Below are 22,287 nucleotides of genomic sequence, written 5' to 3'. Positions count from 1 at the left end.
TGGCTAAGAGAGCTGTCAGTCAGCAGTCCCCACTCTACCGCCAGCAGGCTGCCTCCCACTCTGCGCTGACTGAGGCAATGTGGAGGGAGGAGAATGGAATGGAGCTGTCTTTTCCAGCTGGATAGTTTGTCACAGCCTGTTCCCCTGCACCTGCCCTTGAAAGCCTGGATAGATGTGACTCAGTCTGTGCTTCCTGCATTCACCGACTGCCTCTCCTCTTTGCTCAGGTGTTCTTTTTTAAATTATTCACTGTTTCTTTTTTGTTTTTGTTTCCTGGAGTGGAGTGAGCGTTCTCTCTGGCCAGGAGGCTCAGATGGGAGGCGTCGCTGAGCGGGCTGGCTCGTCATGCTGAACGGGGGCAGGGAGGGCCTGTACGAGCTGGGCAGGCAGCTCCAGCAGCAGGGGGAGTCCCAGGCCGCGCTGCACTGCTTCCTCAGCAGCCTGCTGGGGCTGACGCACGTGCAGAGCTTCCACTCGCTGCCCAACTGCCTGCACCAGGTGAGGCACCGATTCCCACGCCGGCTGCATGCAAATGCCGATGCAAATGCGGACCCAATGTCACCCTGTGAGGTGCCCGGGTGTAGTGCTATTAGCATGCTCGTTTGTGTCTTATCTGCTCCAGGTGAGGTCAGAATCTACCCCGTCCGGGACAAGGACAAAAGAGTCCGGCCCCGGTTACATGCATTTGCACTTAATGCATTCAGGTGCAATGGATGCTGCACTGTTCTGGTGTGTGCTTACAATGCATGAGTACAGCAGCACTTTCTTTTACTCTCTGTTTTGCACCAGCTGACTGAGCTTCAAGCACTAATGAGTCAGGCCAGGCACCATGAGTCACGTTTTCAATTGTGAACAGCAATAAATATTTAATGCACTATTTAAATGCATGGAGGATTTAATGCAATTAAAACATAATGGATGTGGATTGCTGTAAAATAATTTTGGGGGGGTTGTTTGTCTGAGGTCTGACCTTCAGATAAGAAAGTGGCTGAGCTGATTCAAGATAATAGTATGTGCTATATATGTGTGTGATCCTTCACATCATGTTGACATGATACCTCATTCATGCCCGTTGTCGAGTCGGTGAACCATGGGCTGAAAAGTTGGAGGAGATGAGGAATCTTTACACAGGACCCTCCATATTTATTCCTACCCCAGAATAAAAAGATAAACAAAACATGATATACAAGTATACATATTGGATCATTTTCCTTCTTAAAAAAATAAACATGTTTTACATTAATGTTAATACATTTGCACATAGGAAAGTCATATTGTTCCTAAATAGCACATTTTATTGCACAAAACATGATGGGTAACATTTATTTACACCCCTGTAGTTCATAATTTGTAAATCCTCCTTTCATATGGATTTCACGTATAAGATGCTTCTAGTATAGTTTTATGAGGTTCTGGTACTTTTGAGGGAGGAATTTTTAACCATTCTTCCTGTATAATCGCTACTGAGATCTTATGCTTTTCATTTTGGAACTGCTTTTTGTAGTTTTATCACAAATGTTAGATTGAGGTCTGGAAATTGAGATGGCCGGCTGCAACAAGGATTTTGTGCTCATTTAACCATTTCTTCTTGGGTTTGGGTAAAATCATTGCCAAGGCAGAATGTCAATATTCAGCCAAGCCTCTTGGCAAAGGGAACCAAGTTTTTGGTCCAAATGTGCTTGTTGGAGTTCATGACTCTCAATATTAACAAGGGCTCCAGGACCCATAGATAGAAAATAACCTCAAATCATAATGCACTCTCTGCCATATTTCACAGTGAGCATGGGTTCTTTCTCAGCATAAGTTTTTACTTAGCACCTTTTTACACCAAAAATAACAATGATGAGCACACCCAAAAAGCTCAGTTTTCATTTTACCTGACTACAAGGCATACTTCCTAATGTCATTAAGATGCAGTTTGTCAAATTATGAGTGTATTTGTTTTGTGATTTGCCTTCAGACGAGGCTTCCTTCTTCCAGCCACATCATGAATGCTGCAATCATGCCAGCAACCTTGAATGGTACTTTTTGACACTTTGCACCTTGAAGATGCCAGTTTGTTTTGGAGGTGTCCAATTGTTGTTGTTATATTCATGGTTGTGTTCTGAACCATTTATGTCACAGCTTGTGTGTGCAACATACACTTGTGTCCTCTTCCTGGCAGGGTTGCCACTGTACCACTAGCCTTGCATTTTTTTTAATAATGAACTCTACAGTAGAATGCATTAGATCAGCTCTCCAACCCTGACCTTGATAAGGTATGCTGCTAATGAATTTATTCTGTGTGTTACATCTGTGCAACGCTATGTACATATGTACATTTTACTTCCTGTTTAATTAAGGGGTATGAATAAATATGGTAAGAGTTCAGTGTTGCTGAGGCTTTCTTATCGGAGGCTGTCATCAAACACTGGGGTTTGTTTTGTCTCTTGGGTCTTGACCAGCACTTGTTTTTTAGAAGCGGCCAAAGGAAATGGATCACATTTTTTGTCTCTGTCTGTTTCACAAGAAATTATAAACATGTCAGGCCTTACACAGATTAAAAGGAATGTGTGGCATGATGCAGAACAGTACGGTGGCAGAGAGCATAGTCCCCAATAAGAAGGCCTATAGTTGTTTTATGTAAAATACCTGTGTGCAGCTCTCCTTGGTTAGTTTTTCCAACTAAAATCAAAATAGTCAGAGTTGTGATACAACATACATGTGAGAGGTTCTGAAACTATCCAAAAGGCTAAAGAAAGCTGGTCTCTCTATGAATAATGGCCAATAATGGCCAGTCCAAACAAGCACTTATGACATAACAATGTACTGGCCTGTGCATTTGTATGTGTGTGTGTGTGTGTGTGTGTGTGTGTGTGTGTGTGCATGTGTGTGTGTGGGTGTGTGTGTGTGTGTGTCTGCATACTTCATAAGAATAAAACAAGAACCATACTGTAACTTCCTCAGTGGCTAAATCACCATATGAGAGACCTCTGTCCGTGTGAGTATATATACTATTTATCCATGCTGTAAAGGGGAACTGAAAAGCAGAATCACTGGAGGAATGCTAACAGGAGTGTACTTTCATAAACTCTAAATATTAGTGTCAAAGCTCCTTCCCATGCCTCAGCGATGAGTCAGAGGAACAACTCAGGACTATTTTTGTCAACCCAAAAATACTTCAGTAACAAAAAAACTGAGGTAAACAGCAATTCAGCAGCATGCTGATATTACAACTTCAAGGTGTGAATGTGACCCTGTCAGATACGCCAGTTGTGTAAATTAGTTTAATTGGCCTGACAGAAAACACACTCAGACATGCTGTGTCATCCTTCTCAGAGATCCAGCCCCATCTTGCACAGGGCACGTTTTGAGGTCTCACCCCGTCTTTCACAAAGCTCTGTTCATGTCCCTCGTTGCTACATCACCCCATCAATCACTTGTCTTTCTATCTATTGCAGATTGCTGAGCTCTTCATCGAGGAAAAAAACTGTATCCTTTTGCTTTGTAAAAGGGCCTGCAGTGAAGTCAGAGTAGCAATGCCTGAATCCCGGACCGCACCCAGCCTTTAGAACTGTTAATAATGTAAGAGAATGGAGCCTGTAGATGTAGCTGTAGATGTCTGAGCTATTAAAGAGCCACGTGAAACTCTGCAGCACTGTAGGTATGGAGAGTATAAATGCGTATACGTGTCCAAAGGAGACTGCAGCTCTTAGAGGCAGCGTGTAACTGCATGCATGGGTCATTATTTATTTATGGTTGCGGCCCCGACTCTGTAGGAGTAGCAATCAGGGTCTCCGTGGCTCTTGCTCTGTTACTGTGTTAGGAGGATTTGTTAGCTCTTATCTCCCTACAACAAGGAGCAAGGCAGCTAATTAACCTGCAACTGCAGTACCCATGTATTGACAGCCTCAGGGCAAAGTATAGGGCGTAGATAAGAAGTGTGTAGTGTTTCATGATATACATTCTCCAGTCCTCTCTTTGTCACTGAGCCTCCCTCTTTACACGCTGGCTCATGTTCTCCACAGCCATGGGGCTCGACTCCATACATCCACTCAAGCAGGTCATTACACTCAGCCAGCTCCTCAGGGGTCATCTGTCACCACCCGTCCTTCTTCCTCCCAGCTGAGTGGGCTTAAAATCATTCAAGGCTCTTTCAAGGCTCTGTTTTATCCACTTACATAGCTAGGGAAAAGATAATGCAGAGCCCTGTTCTGATTGGTTGACAGCAAATGCATACTGACATGGCGCTGTCTGGTTTGCTAGTGCAGCCACCAATAGCAGCAGTAACCTAAGATCTTAGGTCAGGCTTATGAGAACAGTGAATGTCCCAGCAGTCCTGTCCAGCTGTGGAGCGACCCTTCACAGTGCCCCAAAGTTTATGCAAGCCTGATTAATCCCCAGGGTGGTGGAGGGGGCGTAGATTCTGTCACTCCCTCCAAAAGGGTACAAACAGTTAAGGCTAATGGCACATTTTGCTTCCCTTCCTTTCACAAATGTTTATGTCTTTGAGGGTTTTGTTTTTATTTTTACTTTTTTAGGAAAGGCCATTGAATCCCATAATGCATTCCCTGGGGATACAGGGTATTTTTGTAAGGATTCACCAGAGAATAAAGGAGTTGAAGAGTCAAAGCCACTGGGATTTGGACTGCTAGGAAAAGATAGATTTACATCCTGGACCAGCTCCATAGTTATGACGGATAGTTCATGCTCTGCTCTCCCCCCTGCTAGTTTCTCTGTTACCTGACCCAAAAGAAAGAAAACCCCCTTTTTAAAAGTCAGGTTTCCATTCCTGAGGACACTGAAGGAGTTTAAAATGGCATTTATCAATGGCCAAGTCAATAACTACTTCTATTTAGTGACTGTTGTTGTTTTGTGTATTGACATTTCTATCCTGGAAAAGGTACTTATATGCCAAAGAACTAGAACCATATACTGAATACAAGACATGAACAAATCTGAAGAGTACAATTTTTATTTGTCTTTTAATAAAAGGACAAGCCTGTTACATCCAAAGCACGCTGAAAGCACATTTGAATCATATTAAAAACTAAACATTCTCCAAGCACCAGGTGCATCATTAAGAGATGGGTCAAGTCTCTTATTGAGTCTGATCCTAACTGGTATTGCTACTATCCTCACCTTTTATAGATGTCAGGTTTAATTTGGCACTGATGGTGCGAGCAGCAGGTGAAGGAAAGAGACCGTTCCAAAGGAGCCCTTCCTGTCACCAGGGTTTTTCCCTTTAAAAGGTTTGATCTGCCTTCCCCGACAACCTTGACCAGTGTGAAGGTGCAATATCATGTTCAGCTGGCATGTGATTGTGGTTATCCAGTTGGTCAGGGATTTGTAAGTTTCAAGAGCAGAGGAGGAGAGAGATGATGTTGGGATGTATTTGAATTGCACCTTCTGAGAATCAGCTTAGCACCCACTCAACTGCATCTGTGTGGGCTGGCATTGTTGTTGGGGCTTGTTAAAAATATCACAGGCAAGCAAAGATACTGGTTTCAACACTGATGTCATCTGTGGTTCTTGAGAGAGCAACCCTGGTTGCCAGTAGAACCCTGGACTTGCCTTTCAGCAACACAGTGGTCTCTCTCTCTCACCCTCTCTCTCTGATATATTGGGGTTAACATAAAGTAGGGCATTACGCATGGTCCCTCAGGGTGATTCCAAAGACAACCTCCAATTCCTGCATGCTGAAAATCTTTCAGAATCCATCTTCACAAGATAAGACAAAGGAAAGTAAACATCATGGCAAAAATCCATTCAGAATTTGTTTTACTCATAAAATTATTCCATGTTTAACGTGGCATAGAGAATACAGTTTTGAATTTCAAATGTAAGAAGATTCTTCTCAGGAACCAGACATGCTACAAAGCCTAGCTGGACCTGTGTTTATCTATCAAATTAAGTGTAATTAGCTCTTTTAAAATCAATACTGAATTAATCATTCACAGCTCCTCCACAGTCCCTAATTTACTGGAAAGTGATACAAAGTGCTCCTTTAATGGATGCTTGAAAGTCATCACGCTCATTAACTCAGCAGTACAGTAAACTGCTCTATAGCTGGACTGTCAGCATTCCAATTAATGCCTCAGCTGCTACCTAAATATAAGCAGACGTACATATGCTGCTGAGTCTGTAGTTTCAGGAGATCGTTCTTTTGTAAGAGGGCGCGTAGATCTATTGTTTACCACGAATAACAGATTGCTGTCTGCTGTGAGAGCCATGAGGAATGTTCACAAGTGCAGCACACTGTGTCCCGAGAACATTGATGTAAGACTCCCCTTCAAGTGAAGCTGGAAGCACCATCTTTTTCTTATGATGAACAACAACATGCAGATTCCTGTACAAATTTTCCCTTTTCATCCACAGGTCGTTCAAAAAATGTTTCAAAGACAGAACAACAGAGCAAGAGAGTGGCTTTGCACTCATGCAGCGATAATGATCTGAATGACCACAGAGAAAATGGTCAACAAATGAGCCAGATAATACCACCCTGAGGGCAACTTCTGTAACAAGTGGAGACCATACATATCAGCTTTGAACAAAGCAACCTGTACAAAATCTAACTACAGAGACCAAATTTATCAAAGAATCATATTCTGCATGTGAAAACATTTCATACTTCAACAGTATACCGGCAATATACTGGCAAATTACTATCAGGTGGTTGGACCTAAGCTAGCTTGTCAGCCAACTGTAGAGAAGGTAAGGTAATGATTGTGGAAGACCAGAACAATAAAAAATCACCAGAAACACTCTTTATCTAATGGTTGAATAATTACTTTTACATGAAGAAAGGATTTTGTTGGCATGTGAAGACTTCATAAATAAATAAATAAATAAATAAAGTTACTAACATTTAGAGAGAATGAAAAATAGTATGTACAAAGCTATACACATACATATACAATATATATATATATATATATATATATATATATATATATATATATATATATATATATATATATATATATTTTTTTTTTTTTTTTTTTTTAAGTGACAATCAATCTGCACAAGTTATAAAACATTTGGTGGATCTCTTTCCATGGAGAGCAATCTTCTGTTCATACAAGACAATCGGGTATATGTGTATACCTAGCATCACTTTTTACAAATTATACAGCTTACAAAAGTATGTTAAAAAAAACCATTGGGTTCCTGTGTCACATTTAGAATAAACACATGCCTAGGAGAGGCCATGCAAGAGACAGGGAGACGAGGAGCAGTTATCACTCAGTAACTGAACCTGAAAAATACACAGAGGAGCAGAAAAGTGTGTGTGTGTTTTGCAGCTGTTTGCTCAGCTGTGAGCTGGAGCACCCACTCGCTACCTGACATTTCAGTGGTCTCCATGGTTATACCGCATGGACCCAACACGGCTTCCCCCAGCCTTGTTTACAGAGAGAGAGCAGATGAAAGAGGACAATGGGGGTGATAGCAATAACTGACCTTTCTGTCTGTGACAGTATCAGAGACATCTGGTGTTCTTTGCTACTGAAATATAGTCTTAGATGCAGGGCTATTGATGTTCTTCCATCACAGCATGTCAGCAAGCCCTGAAGTCAACCCGTTATTCGCCCAGGGACCATTGTGACATGGTGTTTTTGCCCATCCTTTTAGAGCCAGTTTAAACATCCCTTCACAGAGACAAACCAGTGCACCAACAAGTCGTATCAGTGCTAGCGAAATGTTATAGCGTAGCAAATGGTCCTGGTGTTTATCGGAAACTCTCGGAGTATTTAATTTTATAGAAGCTCTTTATTGCTCTTCTGTTTTTATAGTTTCTTTTTAAACTGTTTATTAGACACACAGATGTGGTGTAGCTGGCTGAATCTTGTTGTTAAGGCACGTGCATGAAAACCTTCCCACTGTTAAGTAGGTCATTGAAACCGAGATTTACATCTGTTTATTTTGAGCACATAGATTGTTCCCAGCAATGTGCTTTAGTTTCACCCAATCGGTTATGAGGGGTGTCACCTTACACTGGGACATTCTCTTCTATGATTGTGCATAAGAGTGTAAACTTAGGCTGCTGGTCTATTTTTAGTACCAGCACATGTTGAATTCTCCCTATGGAGATATAAATAAGCTGTGCACACAATACTAACCATTGGCAACACGCGAAAATACTTCCCATGAATGGGACCAACTTACTGTAATGGAGGACATCGCTGCCCCACCTCTGACTTGTAAGGATTTAAGACTTCTGACTTGTATAGCAGGTGGATGTTTCTTGTCTTTCTTTTTCTCCTTCTTAATCGTTAGGGCGCATGCAAGAGGAAGAGCTGGATGACCTGGCTCGGCTGTTCTTTTCCATACCTCACCAGGGCAACTGACACTGCTGTTAATCCTTCACAAATACAAACAGATGTGAAAGCGCTCCAGTTCATTCAGGCGGAGAAGATGTTCTACGAGGTGGCATTGCTCGAGCTCACAGCTCTTCAGGGGAGTGCAGGTAAATTAACGTTTTAAAATGCATTTACAGCAACACTCATGCTGAACACATATTGGCTGAGCTAAAATGTGTGAATATCTCATCCACATTGTAGCAGACACACCTTCTCTGAGTAAAACTGGTACTGTTGTCAGATATTCAAAGGACAGTGAATATTAGTTTGATAGTAGATTATAAATCTCATTTAAGGGTTGTTTGCCTTTTCATCTCATCTTTAGCATTACTAAACCACATTGATTCATGTTTTCAAATTGAATGTACACTGAATTGATTCACTGCTCCAAATCATACCATTGATAATTTTTTTTTAAAGATGATTTAACCAAAGAAATTCAGTTAATGTTTTTGTGAATACGTAATGAAAATGTGTACCATTTAACTGTACAAAACCTGAACAGAGCACGAGAAAATGTTTTACAGATTTTTGCAGTTCTTCTAAACAGGCCTATTTGACATGTTATTTAAACTGTTTCAATTTGCTTATGAAATTGAGTATTTAGTGGGCATTGGCATATCTTCTGTTTAAGTGTTCTTTTTGACACAGTTGTCAGTAGTATGATTGCATTTGGGGGGCTCTGTATAAATCCCATAACTAATGTACATTTACGGTTTCACCTTTAAGTATAACCTGAGGGCTGAGGGTGTTGCCACAAAGACTTCTGGTCATACCCTGTATGGGTGTGATTCAGTGTTTATGTGCCAACAAGATGAGTCATAGCTTTTCATAACTAAGTGACTCTCACAGGCCAATAAGTGTGCTGTACATCACTACACATGCCATGCCAATCATGAATGCGTTGATGACTGCATGCAATTGCAAGTTTTATCTTCAGAATGTCACACTTGTTATTTATATAATACATTTGACCAGAAAATGCTCTTATCCAGGCTCATTGACATAACCGACATTTTTAATAATGTAATATTATCCATTTATGCAGCTGGATATTTGCCAAAGGAATTTAGATTAAGTAAGTTATGACAAAGTCCTAAACTGTGACAATAAGTCTGACCAAGTTTGTTTCCCAGTGTTTTGGTAGGGACTGTTATAAACTTGATTTGATTGCAACTTTCTATTCAGTTTATCTTACTTTGCGAGGGCAGTCGCCAGAAAGAAGTGATCTATCATCTGGTACTCCTTTGTAAGACTGCTGCCTCTTTTTTGCGTGTGTGGTGCTGATGCAGCTACCAGCCTTTCCACGTGTAGCATGTAGCTGCAAGGGACACAGAAGACAAATGGTCCTGCTCTGCATTATCTGATTAAGCAATGCACAGCGCCATGGAAACCAGAGGCCTCTGAATCAGCACTTCTGTCTGTTTCCCAGCTGCACCAGCACCTCGGTCTACCTGTTCACCACCCCCCCCCCTTCCCCTGTCTCTCTGTCCTCCTCCATCTCCCTGCTTCTGTTTCTTCCTTCCCTCTTTTATCCATCCTCTTCCTATCTGTTCCCAAAGTGCCTGTGGCACCTCTTTCCCTAAGCCCATCCCCCTTTCTCGTTTTCCAGTTCCCCTTCTCTCCTTTGTCACACCTCTCTCTCTCCTACCCTCTCTCCTTCACCCCTGTTCCCTCCCTCGATCTTCTCACAGTTGTGACTCATGCGTGCTGTACCTTGTGTAACTGAAAGGGAACAACACAGCCCAGCTCCTCTGCTCAAATGCTACAGTCCATCTAAGAGGAGCAAACAAAAGCAACTTTGTACCGTCGCCACCCGTGGTCAGGCTGTGTGTGTTTGTGTTTGCGTGTGTACGTGTCCGCGCGTACGGGTGAGCGCGAGCGTCTCCCCTCTGATCTTATCTGCACTCTTTATCGCCGGCCTCCCGCTCGCCGCTGCCCCACAGTGACGTTGTGGGGCTGCGCGGGGCTGCGCGGAGCTGCGGTGGCCACTTGCCCGCACTCGGGATCTTGTTTCCTGGGCGAGGGAGGATGGCTGTCTGCTGACGGACTCTGATTACACCGTCTGCCACAGGCCCCCAGGACACGGCTCCGCTCGGATCGGAGGGATGGGAGTCTCCAGAGGAGCTGTCGGAGCAGGCCTCTCAAGCTCGGGACTATGAGAGACTCGCCCAGCTGTGCATCATGAGCAAAAGGTAGGCTCCCAGTCACCCACTGATCCGCGATCAGAGAATGCTGGTGGCTAGCCGTCAGTGTGAAAACTCTTCATTGTTCTGCTGTGTTACACCAGGCAACACTGTCGTTCTGTCTTACTGTCATCATTCATCTACCAGACACTTTAAGGTCAGATGCTGAGAATTTTGTTTAGGGGATACAACTTTTATTGATATGAAGGGGTTAAGGAGGATGGGGCATTTTCAATGCAGGGATTGACCATGACCCATTGATTAGTGGCCTACACTGATACATGCGGTAGCTGGAAGAAGGACAGGGGAGGTTAGCACTGTACCCTGTTTGGATGTCTGCCACAGAGTCACAGCCCACTGCGTTTTGGGCACGGTCCCGGGGTCCGTGGAGCGGCGCTGCTCGCTGGCCGCAGTGACACGGGACATTTCTGCCGCAGAGACCACTTCATTTATTGAAGTTGCAGGACCGTGTTCCAGGACACCAAAAGGGCTGATTATTGTGATTGTTTTTTAAGATGTTATGCACCTACGGTTTATGAAGGGAAAGGTTGCTAGAGGTCTGTGCATTTTCTGATTTGTTTTGCTCTTTGCACTCTACTAATATAATTGATTTCTGTTCCTATTATTATATGAGGCTTGCTCCCTGAAAACCACACTGCGAGTTACCTATGTCTTAAGACAGAGGTTGTATTGGTTATCACCCCTTGTTCTTCCATTTACATCACTTATGAATAAATTAGATGTCCTTTATTGAAAAGCGGACATAGGACGGGAACATCGATACTGTCTGCAGCTACTGAGATTGTGTTATTTTGTCATTGAGAGGAAGATTTATGGTTTTGACCTTTTATAGTGGTGCAAACACAGACACTTAGGCAAATGGGATGGAAATTTCCCTTGCCATATATCAAGCAGAGAAGTCTATGCCCCAGGCCACATGCAAAAAAGCACTTCAATTCCCCTGTAGGCCCATGGGGAAAGAAAACATACACCACTTCTGTTGTGAGTTTCGAGTGCTGCAGGAACACCTGAGTCTGGTGTCCTTTTTCCCCACGCCAAACCTGATGCAGAAGTAATTTGTTAGGCCACAGCGTACACAGAAAGACAGAAAGATGAACATTTATATACCTGCATCGTCATTGGCTGGGAGATTAGGGCATTTAGCCTGATTGCTTGGAGGATGATGTTGTTTGAATGGTGGAAGGGGGAGGCGGGGGTTTAAACTTGAATGAGGTGTGGATGGTTTTTTGCTGTGTCTCTGAGCTTAAGTTTCCGAAGATGCCAGGACAGTATGATCAGGCTGGTGTGCTTTGTGCAACTCTCTGAACATGTTTATTTTAAAACCAAAATTCATTTCCAAGTGAAATATTTAAGATGTACTCAAGAACTTTAATGGATAATGCATCCAGTTTTCTCTTTTCCGTAGCCCTGTTAGGGAATTTCCAAATATCATATAAAGAGAAAACGAAAAAATGTGTACTTATCAAAATTATACAAAGCATGTGAGAAAGAAATAAAAAAGAAAAGCACAAAAGACCATATATGGCAGAAATAGATCTATCTGTGACAAGAGGGCAAAAGCTGACTTTTCTTTTTCACACTAATCATAGATTTAACCTGGCCACTGAATTAGGTAGGAACTGCGTTACCTCCTGAATCTTTCAACGCAGTGGCAGGAAGTTCTCCCATCGGTAGGTGCACCTGGAAGCCAACGATCGAATGTCGAGAGGGACACTTTAAAACAGTGCACCCAACACCCGGCTATTACTTATTTAAGAGGCTATGGTTTGGAACAGTAGCGCTGACATCTGTAGCACTAAATACAGCTTGCTCTACATTTCTAAGTACACATGGAAGTGATGGATGACCTTGCGGTTGCCGTGGCAGGGTGGGGCTCAGCCGGGCCCGGCGACGCCCACCTTGCTGCAACGCAGGGGGGATTGGGACGCCGCGTGTAATGAGAGCGGCGGGCGCCATGCGTCCGTAACGCTGCCCGGGCTCCGGCTGCAGCGGCAGTTGGCACTGGCCGAACATTTCCACTGACTCCCGATCCGCTCCGTGTGTCAGGCTCAATGCGCTAGCACACAGAATCACAGCATGCGTGTGGTCAGATTTGCTCCGCAGTACTGACTGCTTCAATTCTTGAGAGAAGCACGCAATAAATTAAAGGGACATTTGTGTTCTTTAATTAACATGGGGTCCTGGGCCCTACACATTTCTTCACTTGATTTGCCTAAATCAGTTTAATACAAATATTACTGCAGGTACAGTTTTGGCAGTAATAATTTTGTGGCAATATCTATATGTGTTACCAAGTGGCAACAAAAACATTTCATAACAATAGCAAACATAGCAAACAATACATATATATTATATTTTAATTTCCTTAAAATATTTTCAAAATCTTTCATACCATCAATTATTATTTTATTATAATGCAAGGGAAAAAATTAGATTCACAAATTCTCAATTACTGGATTTTATTCCCAAAAATATGAGTCACCTTTATTTACATCCCTGTAATTAGTATTTCATAAATCACCTTTTGGCATGGGTTACACCCACAAAAATGCTTCCTCTGTTATTTTACGAGGTTCTGGCAGTTCTGAGTGGGATTGTTTACCATTCCCTTGGCAAAAGTTTTCATGTCCTTCAGCTCTTTTAGTTATCTTTTATGATCTTTCTTGAATCCAAACCACAAATTTACACTTGGTCTGAGCTCTGGAGAGTGACATGATCAGTCGAGAACATTTATTTTGTGCTCAGTTATTCCTTTCTAGATTGGATGAATGCTTTGGATTGTTGCCATGCTACAATATGCATTTCCAGGCAAGCTTGAGCTTCTTGGCAGAGGGAACCAAGTTTCTGGCCCAAATGTCATGTTATGTGTTGGAGTTTATGATTCCCTCCATCTTTACAAGGACTCTAGGACCCATGGATGTAAAACAACTGTCCAACATACAGTAATCACACCCTCACCCCACCACCACCACAACCACCACTACATTTCACTATTGGCGTGGGTTCTTTATCAAAATAAGCTTCAGTATTATATGAAACATAAAGCTTATGATTATGTCCAAAAAGCTAAATTTAAATGTAATCTGATCACAAGACATTCTTGTGGTTTGTCTTCACAATAAGCTTTCTCCTGGCATCTTGGCCATGAATGCAAAAGTACTGTATGTCACTTTGAATGGTTCTTTACAATACTTTGTAACCGGTAGATGTCTATTTGTATAGAAGGTTTCCAACTGTTGCTGTCCTTTATGTTTCTCCAATCTTCCAGCTTGTGGAGGTCAGTTATCATTTACCTGCAGTCATCAGAGATCTCCCTGATTGTAACTATAATAATGGATGCTACCAATGAATCTCCTGTGTGTTACCTCTTTTATACAGAGGCCTTTAAATGCCTCTATATAGTCCCAGAGGCTTCCATTGAACTTCCAAAAAGATTCCATAATATTGATGACACCTTTATTTTGCCTGATTTTATTTTAAGTATGTGAATAAATGTGACCCTCATGTTTTCTGGATTAAAATGTATTATTTGAGAATATGTCAAAAATGTCAAAAATCTATTTTTTATTCAGGAAAAATAATCAGTAGCAGGAGTATGAATAAATTTGGAAGGCACTATATATATGAGTGCCTTCCATATTCACATATAAACTCATTCATATTCATACATACTGGATATACATATATTCTGATTATCTAAAATGTACTTTAATGGTAAATTTTCTTTTCTGTGCACAAGATTCCCTGCTACTATGTATAAGCATCTGATTTAAGCTAAAAACGACACTACTAATAATATTAAAACATAGTTCCACAATCATTTCATGTATGCATCTGACAACCATTCCCTTCCAGATGTTTGTCTGCTGTGACATTAGGCAAATAAGAAGACTATGATAGAAATGTTGTGATGAAAATCAAAATGTCACCAGTGACATGAATTCCAGATACAGCATCTGCAGCAGCTTTATCATATTATCCAGCAATAAAAACAACATGGGACTACTGTATTAGGGTGTTTTTTTCCTGTAATTTCCTGCCATTTAGTCTATGGGATACTTGCACATTGTGACCCACAAATCACAGCCATAAAAAGAATGACAAAAACAAAGATTAAATGATATTACATTGCCGGCAATAGAAAACATTTGTCGTGATCAGTGCTGGCCTAAAGATTTCTGGTCAGTACTGGTTTACAGTGATAACCACTACTGCAAAAAGACAGAGAAAAGGGCAGCTCTGCAGCTGCTGAGCACCTCAGTCACTGCTAAAGTAAGATGTTCATCAGCTGTAATTATTGCTGACAGGGGGAAGGGGAATGGGGAGCTAGACTAGCCTCGTCTGCTGTACAGGTGACGCAGGACCTGCAGACAGTGGCCTTATGCTGAGTACCCAGTCTGGTTAGAGGTCATAAGAGTTCAACAGGCCGATCAACCTTGAAGCTCTGACCTTGTGTGGGGAGGAATTCACAGTGCAGGTGCAGCAGCAGTAGCAGCCCTGACTGGCTGTGTGTCTGTGTGCTTTATGAAGGGTGGCTGGGAAGGAACAAAACATGCACACGCACGCACATGCGCACACACACACATACACACACACACACACACACACACACACACATAAACACACACACAATATGCATGATCAGGAAATCCCATCCCACCGCTGATACCATTAGAGCATGTCCTGGGACACATAGGCATTTTACAAAACACACACACACACAAGACAAAGAAGCAATGACTAATGAGGAGTAACCATGTCTATTCTTTATTTTTTTTTTCAGACCACATCTTGCTTTAGAATACAGCGGCAAGGTATGTATAGTATCACATCACATAACGTTCTTTCCTACCTCAAAAGATAGGAAAATGTGTGTAGGAGGTTTTGATGTGACATTTATCTAGATAATGCTACATGACAGTGTGTACATGCTACATGGAAATGCTTCATAAGACAATCACTTAATTCCGTGCTGTTCTGTAACTATAGCCCTGAGCACTGTTCTTTCATAGACCATAAATTAGATTACTATTGTCCTGTGAATGACATCTCTGTTTCAATGATATGCTGACACAAAGCACTGAGATATGACGTAAATCATCATTATTGAATCTGACTCTAATGAAATTCTCCCCTCCCATGTTTGACCTTTCGCTGTCTTTGTCTCTGTTTCAGGCCACTAAAATTCGACAGAAGGCATTTGGCAATGACCACCCCATCACAGCCAGGAGCCTGGAGCTGCTGGCATCTGTCTATGCTGAGATAGGCAAGACTGAATATTCAGGTAAACACTGTACCTTCACTCTCTGCGATCTGCAAGCAAACACCACATTCTGTCGAGCACAGAGGAGTCCTACTTTGCATACTGTTCAAGGGATTGTCGCCACATTATTGTCAGTTTCTCTTTTGAAAACCTCCGCTTTGTAGAACTTCTGAATTAGTAAACCTAAAAGTCACTGAATAAGGTATAGTACAATAATTAAGAGATAGACAGCGTCATTCTTTGTGTTAATGCTTCTGATTTTTACTGGCAAACAAATAACCTCTGAAATTGATTGGCTGAAAAAGTACAGGCTAAAGGAATGCAGTTTCTCCAGGGCACACAGGAATAAATAAATGCAAATAATAAGCAATGTAAATAAGTACATTTTTGCTATACAGTTGGCAATTGAACTTACCCTTGAATACATAAATGAGCATTAATAGTGGGTCTCCTTTAATTTAAAAGATATTTTCAGAATGAACTTTCAGCTCATTAAGTGCCTATTTTAAACTGTTCAAATAACACTACAAGTGTCATTACATGAGCAAAAATAATATTAGATCCCTGCAGGCAAGGGAAACCGATCTTAGGCATAATGAGGTTTTTATTCAATTTGGCTGATTATGTTAATAAGCTATTAAGCAAACGAGCTGGAAAGGCCAGATGGAACATTCATAATACATACTTTGCTGTCATACAGCAGTTTTGGAAACCTTTGGCAAATTTTTGGGAATTTTGTACAATGTGCACCTCTTGAGAAGATATACTGTGAAAACTTGGTCACCAGTGCCAACATCAATATCAGTCTTGACAGTTAGGCTCAGATTCAACTTAACTACAATGTACTTCATTGTTAACCTTTCAGCAACAAAGTAAATCAATCTGAACAAATTGTACTTTTTTCTTCTCTTATATAAGGGTCGCAACTCTGGCAGCCGTTAGAATGACCCAACACTGTTGTGTAAAGGCAAAGCTAGACTGCATGGATGAAAAAGGTTTCTCCCCAATAATTCATAAGGCTTCTATTACATTGAGTGATAGCCCCTACAGCAACCTATGACATGTGACATGTATCAATATAGCACATTCCCTAAGCTCAAGCCTTCCAATTTTTTTCCCTTTCAGTGTGGAGGCAAGGTGCATGGGTTTCATTACAATGTAGACTGATAAAACTGAGTTATTGCTTTCTTACAGTATGCATTGCATTGGTAAAAACCTATTCAAACCTGAAAAAGGGTTCACTCTCCAGGAAGTTATAGCAACAGACAGCATATTGCATTTCCAGCATCAATAAGAAAGAATACACACTGAACAGCCACTTGCACAGGACACACTGCACTAAGCCTAAGTATCTGCCATTAATTTAACAGGTAAAACATGCCATTGTGCACAATTATTTTCATTTTTATCCAAATAAACTGTATTAAGTTTTTGGAGCATTTGGAGGAAGCCCTTCCAAGCCACGTCACATAGTTGCACGGCACCAGTGACTGTTGCAGAAATGGCTGGTGGATCTACAGCCACTGCTGGAAACAGTGTCAGCAGAATGAAATGATACTCTATAAACAGTCCAACAGAAAATGCTTATCTGAATTTGACAGTTTGAGGCCAGTGTTTTATGGGATCTGTCACAAGACTGTTCTGCTGACACACCAGAAATGTTTTTTTTATCATTGTCCGGCAATAAAGTACATCAAGAATTTCTCCTGATATGTCTCAGCTGGTGGATGCCCTTGATGTTGTAGTCCCAGTCACAGAGAGCAGTGTATATCTGGGGTGTATAGGATTTCAGTTATAGTGTTTCAGTGCCAAGGAGACTGAAGTCTTCAGCATCTTTGCAGACTGTGGTCAGTGCTAGCAGAAGTATCTCACCTGCTTGTTACTCATTGTTATTACAACCTTTGTTTTGTACACAGCAAGTGCGTCATCAGTGACTCAGGCTGTACAGTACGTGGTGTGTTGAGGACTTTTGGAGGTGACACGAATGTATATGAAGTCACATGACAGCGTTTCCACGTCACAGCAGTTGTTCCACCCTCGTATACCTCACTGATTTGTAAACACCTCTCTCTAACATTCTGAAAAGTGGTTTTAACACCTCTGTGCTGGCATGACCCGGTTGAAACGGCACCTCTGGGATGTCTGACCTCCACAGACTCTTTGGGCCAGTGTGTGTCGGCGCTGTCCAAGAGGTTCGCTGCGACGGAAACATTCAGTGACGCGCTTAACGGTGCCCCCCTGACTCACCGGGAGAGGCGCTCCGAGGTCCGGCATCACCACAGAAAGGACACGCATCACCAACAGGAAGCATCAAAACAGAAGGTGCCGTCTTCACATTCTATTTGTGTTACAGTCAGGATTTAAACTGATCAAAATTAACACTGTAAAAATACATTACATACATTATGATACACTACATGCATTATGATACAATAATACAATGATCCATTAGCATTACTTATTATTTGTATTATTTGTACATTAGTCATAGACATATTCAGTGGCATATTAGAGCAAATTAGTAAAAGTACAATTGTATCCTACATAGCATATTTTCTGAAATAGCAAATATTCTGCCCTCTAAAAAGTAAAACATATAGCCATACTGTCAGACACATTATAGAATTATACCTGAATAATACCACTGATCTTGACTATGCCATAGATTTAATGGTACTATTATGTATTCATATTAGTTAGGTAAGAGTTAATTTCCAATAATTTGCCTTGAATTAACATGTTTGCACAGTATCCAAAACACTTTTAAATCCACAAACCTGGTGTCAGATAAGTGATGCTTCTGATAAAATGTCCAAGCACTACAAGATAGTTAATTCTAACACAAAAAATTATTTATACCCTGAGATAAAGGTTCTCACGACTTTTGCCCATGTTGTTCGTTTCACATTAATTTCAATTTTACAGTTCTAGATATTTTTGCATCAGCAGTTGTTTTTCTGCTCTCCGCCCTGACGTTCTCAATGCATTGTCCCAAACCCTCCACCCCACCCCCTGTCCAGATCACCAACTGTAAAATTCCCACCTCCATCCTCAAGAAGCCCAGCTGCGGCGGTGCCGACTCGGAGCTGACTCACCGGCGCAAACCGGAGCGGCGGGTTCGCTTCCGGGAGCCCGAGCTCACTGTACATGGTAAGAGCTGACTCGGGGGTCGAAGGCTGACCGCCAGGGCACACCAACCATACATCAAAAGGAATTTGCAGTCTAGTCAAATGAGTCAGGTCAAGACTCAAGATTTTTTCCTTCAGTCATCATGTTTTTTAATCAATCACCACCACTCCCCTTTGGTTTCAGCGCTGTGTGTATTGCATAGAGTTTGCTATGTTAAAAGTTCTTCAGAGATGGAGTGCTGCCCTCTACTGTCTAACAGTCTCCACTCTAGCAGTAACTACAAAGAGAATTGAGTACCAGGGCTGTATGCATTGCATCAGTAATAATGACGTGAATGTTATGAGAGAAGTATTTCAATTACTGAATAATGTCCCTCCCACACCAACCAACTACAGCACCTGCTTTTGATTCATTGCTTTGTTGAAAGAGCTCATTTTTAACAGCCTTATCAGCTTTGGGCCGGTCAGTTTCTTCATCAAGATTAAGCAGGGAATCTTAATGTTATACCAATCCACTTTTAATCCCTGTTTCTATTCTGTTAAACAACTTTAGAGTAGATTTACCATTACCCCTTGAAATTATTTATAGTAGGTAATTAAAAAAACAATGCATATAAAAATCTTTGAGTGGACTTGGAGTGCAGTTCACTCGAGGACAGCTGTCCCGGTGAGTATTGCTGAATTCTGCAGGGAAGCACTGTCAAACCTGCATGATTTGCATTTACAATGAGCTATTAAAGCAATAGAGCCATTTCGCACTCTGTAATGACAGAGCCATTACATTAAAGAGGCCGTTTGTAACCGTGCATGCCTGTATGCACCAGTGACTGTAGCTATAGCGTTAGCTCAGCATAACAGTACCCGAAGCTGCTGTCATGGAGAGGAGGAGATACTTACTTGGCAATCATCTGTCCAATCTGCAGACATTCCACACTCTGACTGTTCACTAGGTAAGTGGGACTAACAGATTGGAACATGGCTCACTTACCGCATGCAATTCCGATGTGTCACTCACACTGATCAGCAATAACAGTGAAAATGTGCAGGGATGAATCCAGCAGAAGGGGACAAATCACACAGGCTCTGTATTACAGGAACAACCCTCTCTATGCCACCTTAAACCATGCACAGCTTTTGGCACTCCTGTTAAAACACTGATGAATCAAAGACCCAAAGAATGGTCATCAATGTGTGATAAAAACAATTCCATACATGCCTAAAAACATAAAAACGAAGTGAAGTTATTATGATAGCAACAATAATGATAATTGTAATACTAAGGAAGCATTATTATAACAGTTGGACTATTTTTTTGTTTGCTTGTTTGTTTTTTTGCTTTTCTTGGGGGGGTTTCTCCATGTATGGGCAATTGTCAGGAGTTGTCATTTTCTCTGTTTAGCTGAGTGGATTCCACTCTAGTGGCACGTTATTGTTTCTCAACACTTGATAATGGCTGATGTTATTCCCCTACCCATTCACCTACTCTGGGAGGATGAACTGTTTCATGTCACATTATTTAGTTAACCATAAATGCGCATATGCATGGCTATTTTGACTGTTGGTGTACATGACCAAAAATGCCACTGTATGTTGTTTTCCCCTTCCCAGCAAACATAACCTAACCACAGTTTTTTAACATTGTGATAAGATCATGAGGTGGCAGTTACACATTATGAGGGCACAGCACTGAGGAAACATTGGTTTCAGGATATGTACTAAGTTCTTACATGTATGTGCATAAATATGGCCTTGGCCAGTATGTATGAAGCACATACATGATATCAGTTTTTCATTTTTGATCCCCTTTAAATGTCTTAGTGCAGTCTGATTTTCACTAAAATTTCACTTGTAGGATCCTGACTGACAACAGACATGTATGCTGAAGGTGGAACAAGATAAATATCCTCAATGCTGTGTTGTTCTGCATTGATTACAGCGTACGACACCTCCCCCAGCCGCCCGCACCTGGCCCTCCTCACCTGCCTGTTCCTGCTGCTCTCCGTCCTGGGCGTGGCGCTGTACTGCACAGACCGGCGGCGGCCGCAGCGCGCGTGTGAGGAGCTGGAGGCCATGCTGGCCGTCTACCTGCTGCAGATGAAGCAGGTACTCTGGGGCTGCTGGATCTGGCTCACCATGCAGTAACTGTGACCAGCCAGAGGGGGAGCTCTGCACCACCCCCTCCCTCTTCCACAGCCTCGCCCAAGTCCAAAAAATGGCTGGTTCCTCCTATAAGAGCACTGCATCCACTCTCTAAACACGGTGCTGAGACGTGCATCACAGATTGTAGCACTACGCTTGCTTACACCGACATATAGAAAAATGTATATTCCCAGAGTTATGTAGCTGTCATGGCTTTGTAAATACTTAGGTCATTGGAATGCCTTGTTTAAGTTATGAAGTCTTTAGCACATCACGAGTGTGTTGGCACTTACAGGTTATGCCCACCAAAAATCTTCAATTTATGTACATTTCAGTACAATCAATATATGTGGATCATATATGTGAATATGGAGGACAAAGTTTGAAAAACTGAGAAAGCAATCAGTCTAAAGAGAGAAAAACAGTAGGATATGAAAACTGTCAACAGCACTTAAAATTAAGCAAAGGATTACTGCATGAGAAAGGCACTAATATTTTAACACCTTCTGAGAAAGACATCTAAGAGCAGACATGACATCTTATCAGCACAGTCCGTCTGGCCGTAGTCTGGCTTATCAATCAAGATCATCACTATATTTAATTTACTGCATATGATAAGCAGATGTGCTGTTAAATTAATATTAAAAAATCACCTTTAATTTACAAAGAAAGAAACTGTCTGCACAATAGTTTAATTCCAACCACATGGATGGTACATTGATGAGAGATTTTAAGTTCATATTTGAACTGAGAAGAGAGTATCTTTCAGCACAGAAATATATATTCATTCAATATGACAGACAAACACTGTATCTGCTTATGAAAAAAAATGTGATTGGTTTTCTGTAAGAGTGTATATGCCTTCTATACTTCGAATCTTCATAGATATAGTTACTAAAATGCCACAAGGAATGACCTTTTCCATAATAGAGGAAAGACTACTGTATGTGTATTCTGTATATCTGCATATGTTGAAGTTAAATATCTCCTTTTGTTTGAATTTAATTACATTTTGTATAGATTTTGCAATCTGTTATTTTTTCTATTTTTTAATTAATCTTTGGTATTCAAATTTTGAACTTGTGTAATGCTGTTCAAACTAGCATTACGGACTAATGAAGTCCTATAAATTATTAACACATAGAATGTTTGGTGCAATAAAGTTACTTCACAAAAATTGTGAGGTATTGTATACAGGCAAGCACAGAAAA

The 22,287-nt window shown here is 41.4% G+C and overlaps 1 protein-coding gene across 2 annotated transcripts; it reads left to right on the top strand.

Annotated features, from left to right (window-relative positions):
* Positions 1-167: 167 nt before the first annotated feature.
* On the top strand, positions 168-21,976 carry c12h14orf180 (chromosome 12 C14orf180 homolog). 2 transcript variants are annotated; one of them, XM_036541532.1, is made up of 10 exons: positions 168-498; positions 3,441-3,471; positions 8,360-8,446; positions 10,414-10,534; positions 15,330-15,360; positions 15,722-15,830; positions 17,965-18,131; positions 18,830-18,959; positions 19,861-19,887; positions 20,874-21,976. In XM_036541532.1, the coding sequence occupies exons 1-10, from the start codon at positions 346-348 to the stop codon at positions 21,077-21,079; spliced, it is 1,062 nt and encodes a 353-aa protein (XP_036397425.1). In that variant the 5' UTR covers positions 168-345; the 3' UTR covers positions 21,080-21,976. The 2 variants fall into 2 exon arrangements, with proteins under 2 accessions (XP_036397425.1, XP_036397426.1); XM_036541533.1 differs by lacking the exon at positions 19,861-19,887.
* The last annotated feature ends 311 nt before the right edge of the window (positions 21,977-22,287 follow it).

This window comes from Megalops cyprinoides, chromosome 12 (genome assembly GCF_013368585.1).
Source record: "Megalops cyprinoides isolate fMegCyp1 chromosome 12, fMegCyp1.pri, whole genome shotgun sequence".
In the NCBI taxonomy this organism is placed as follows: Eukaryota; Metazoa; Chordata; class Actinopteri; order Elopiformes; family Megalopidae; genus Megalops; species Megalops cyprinoides.
This window is presented reverse-complemented; position numbering and strand designations above follow the sequence as displayed.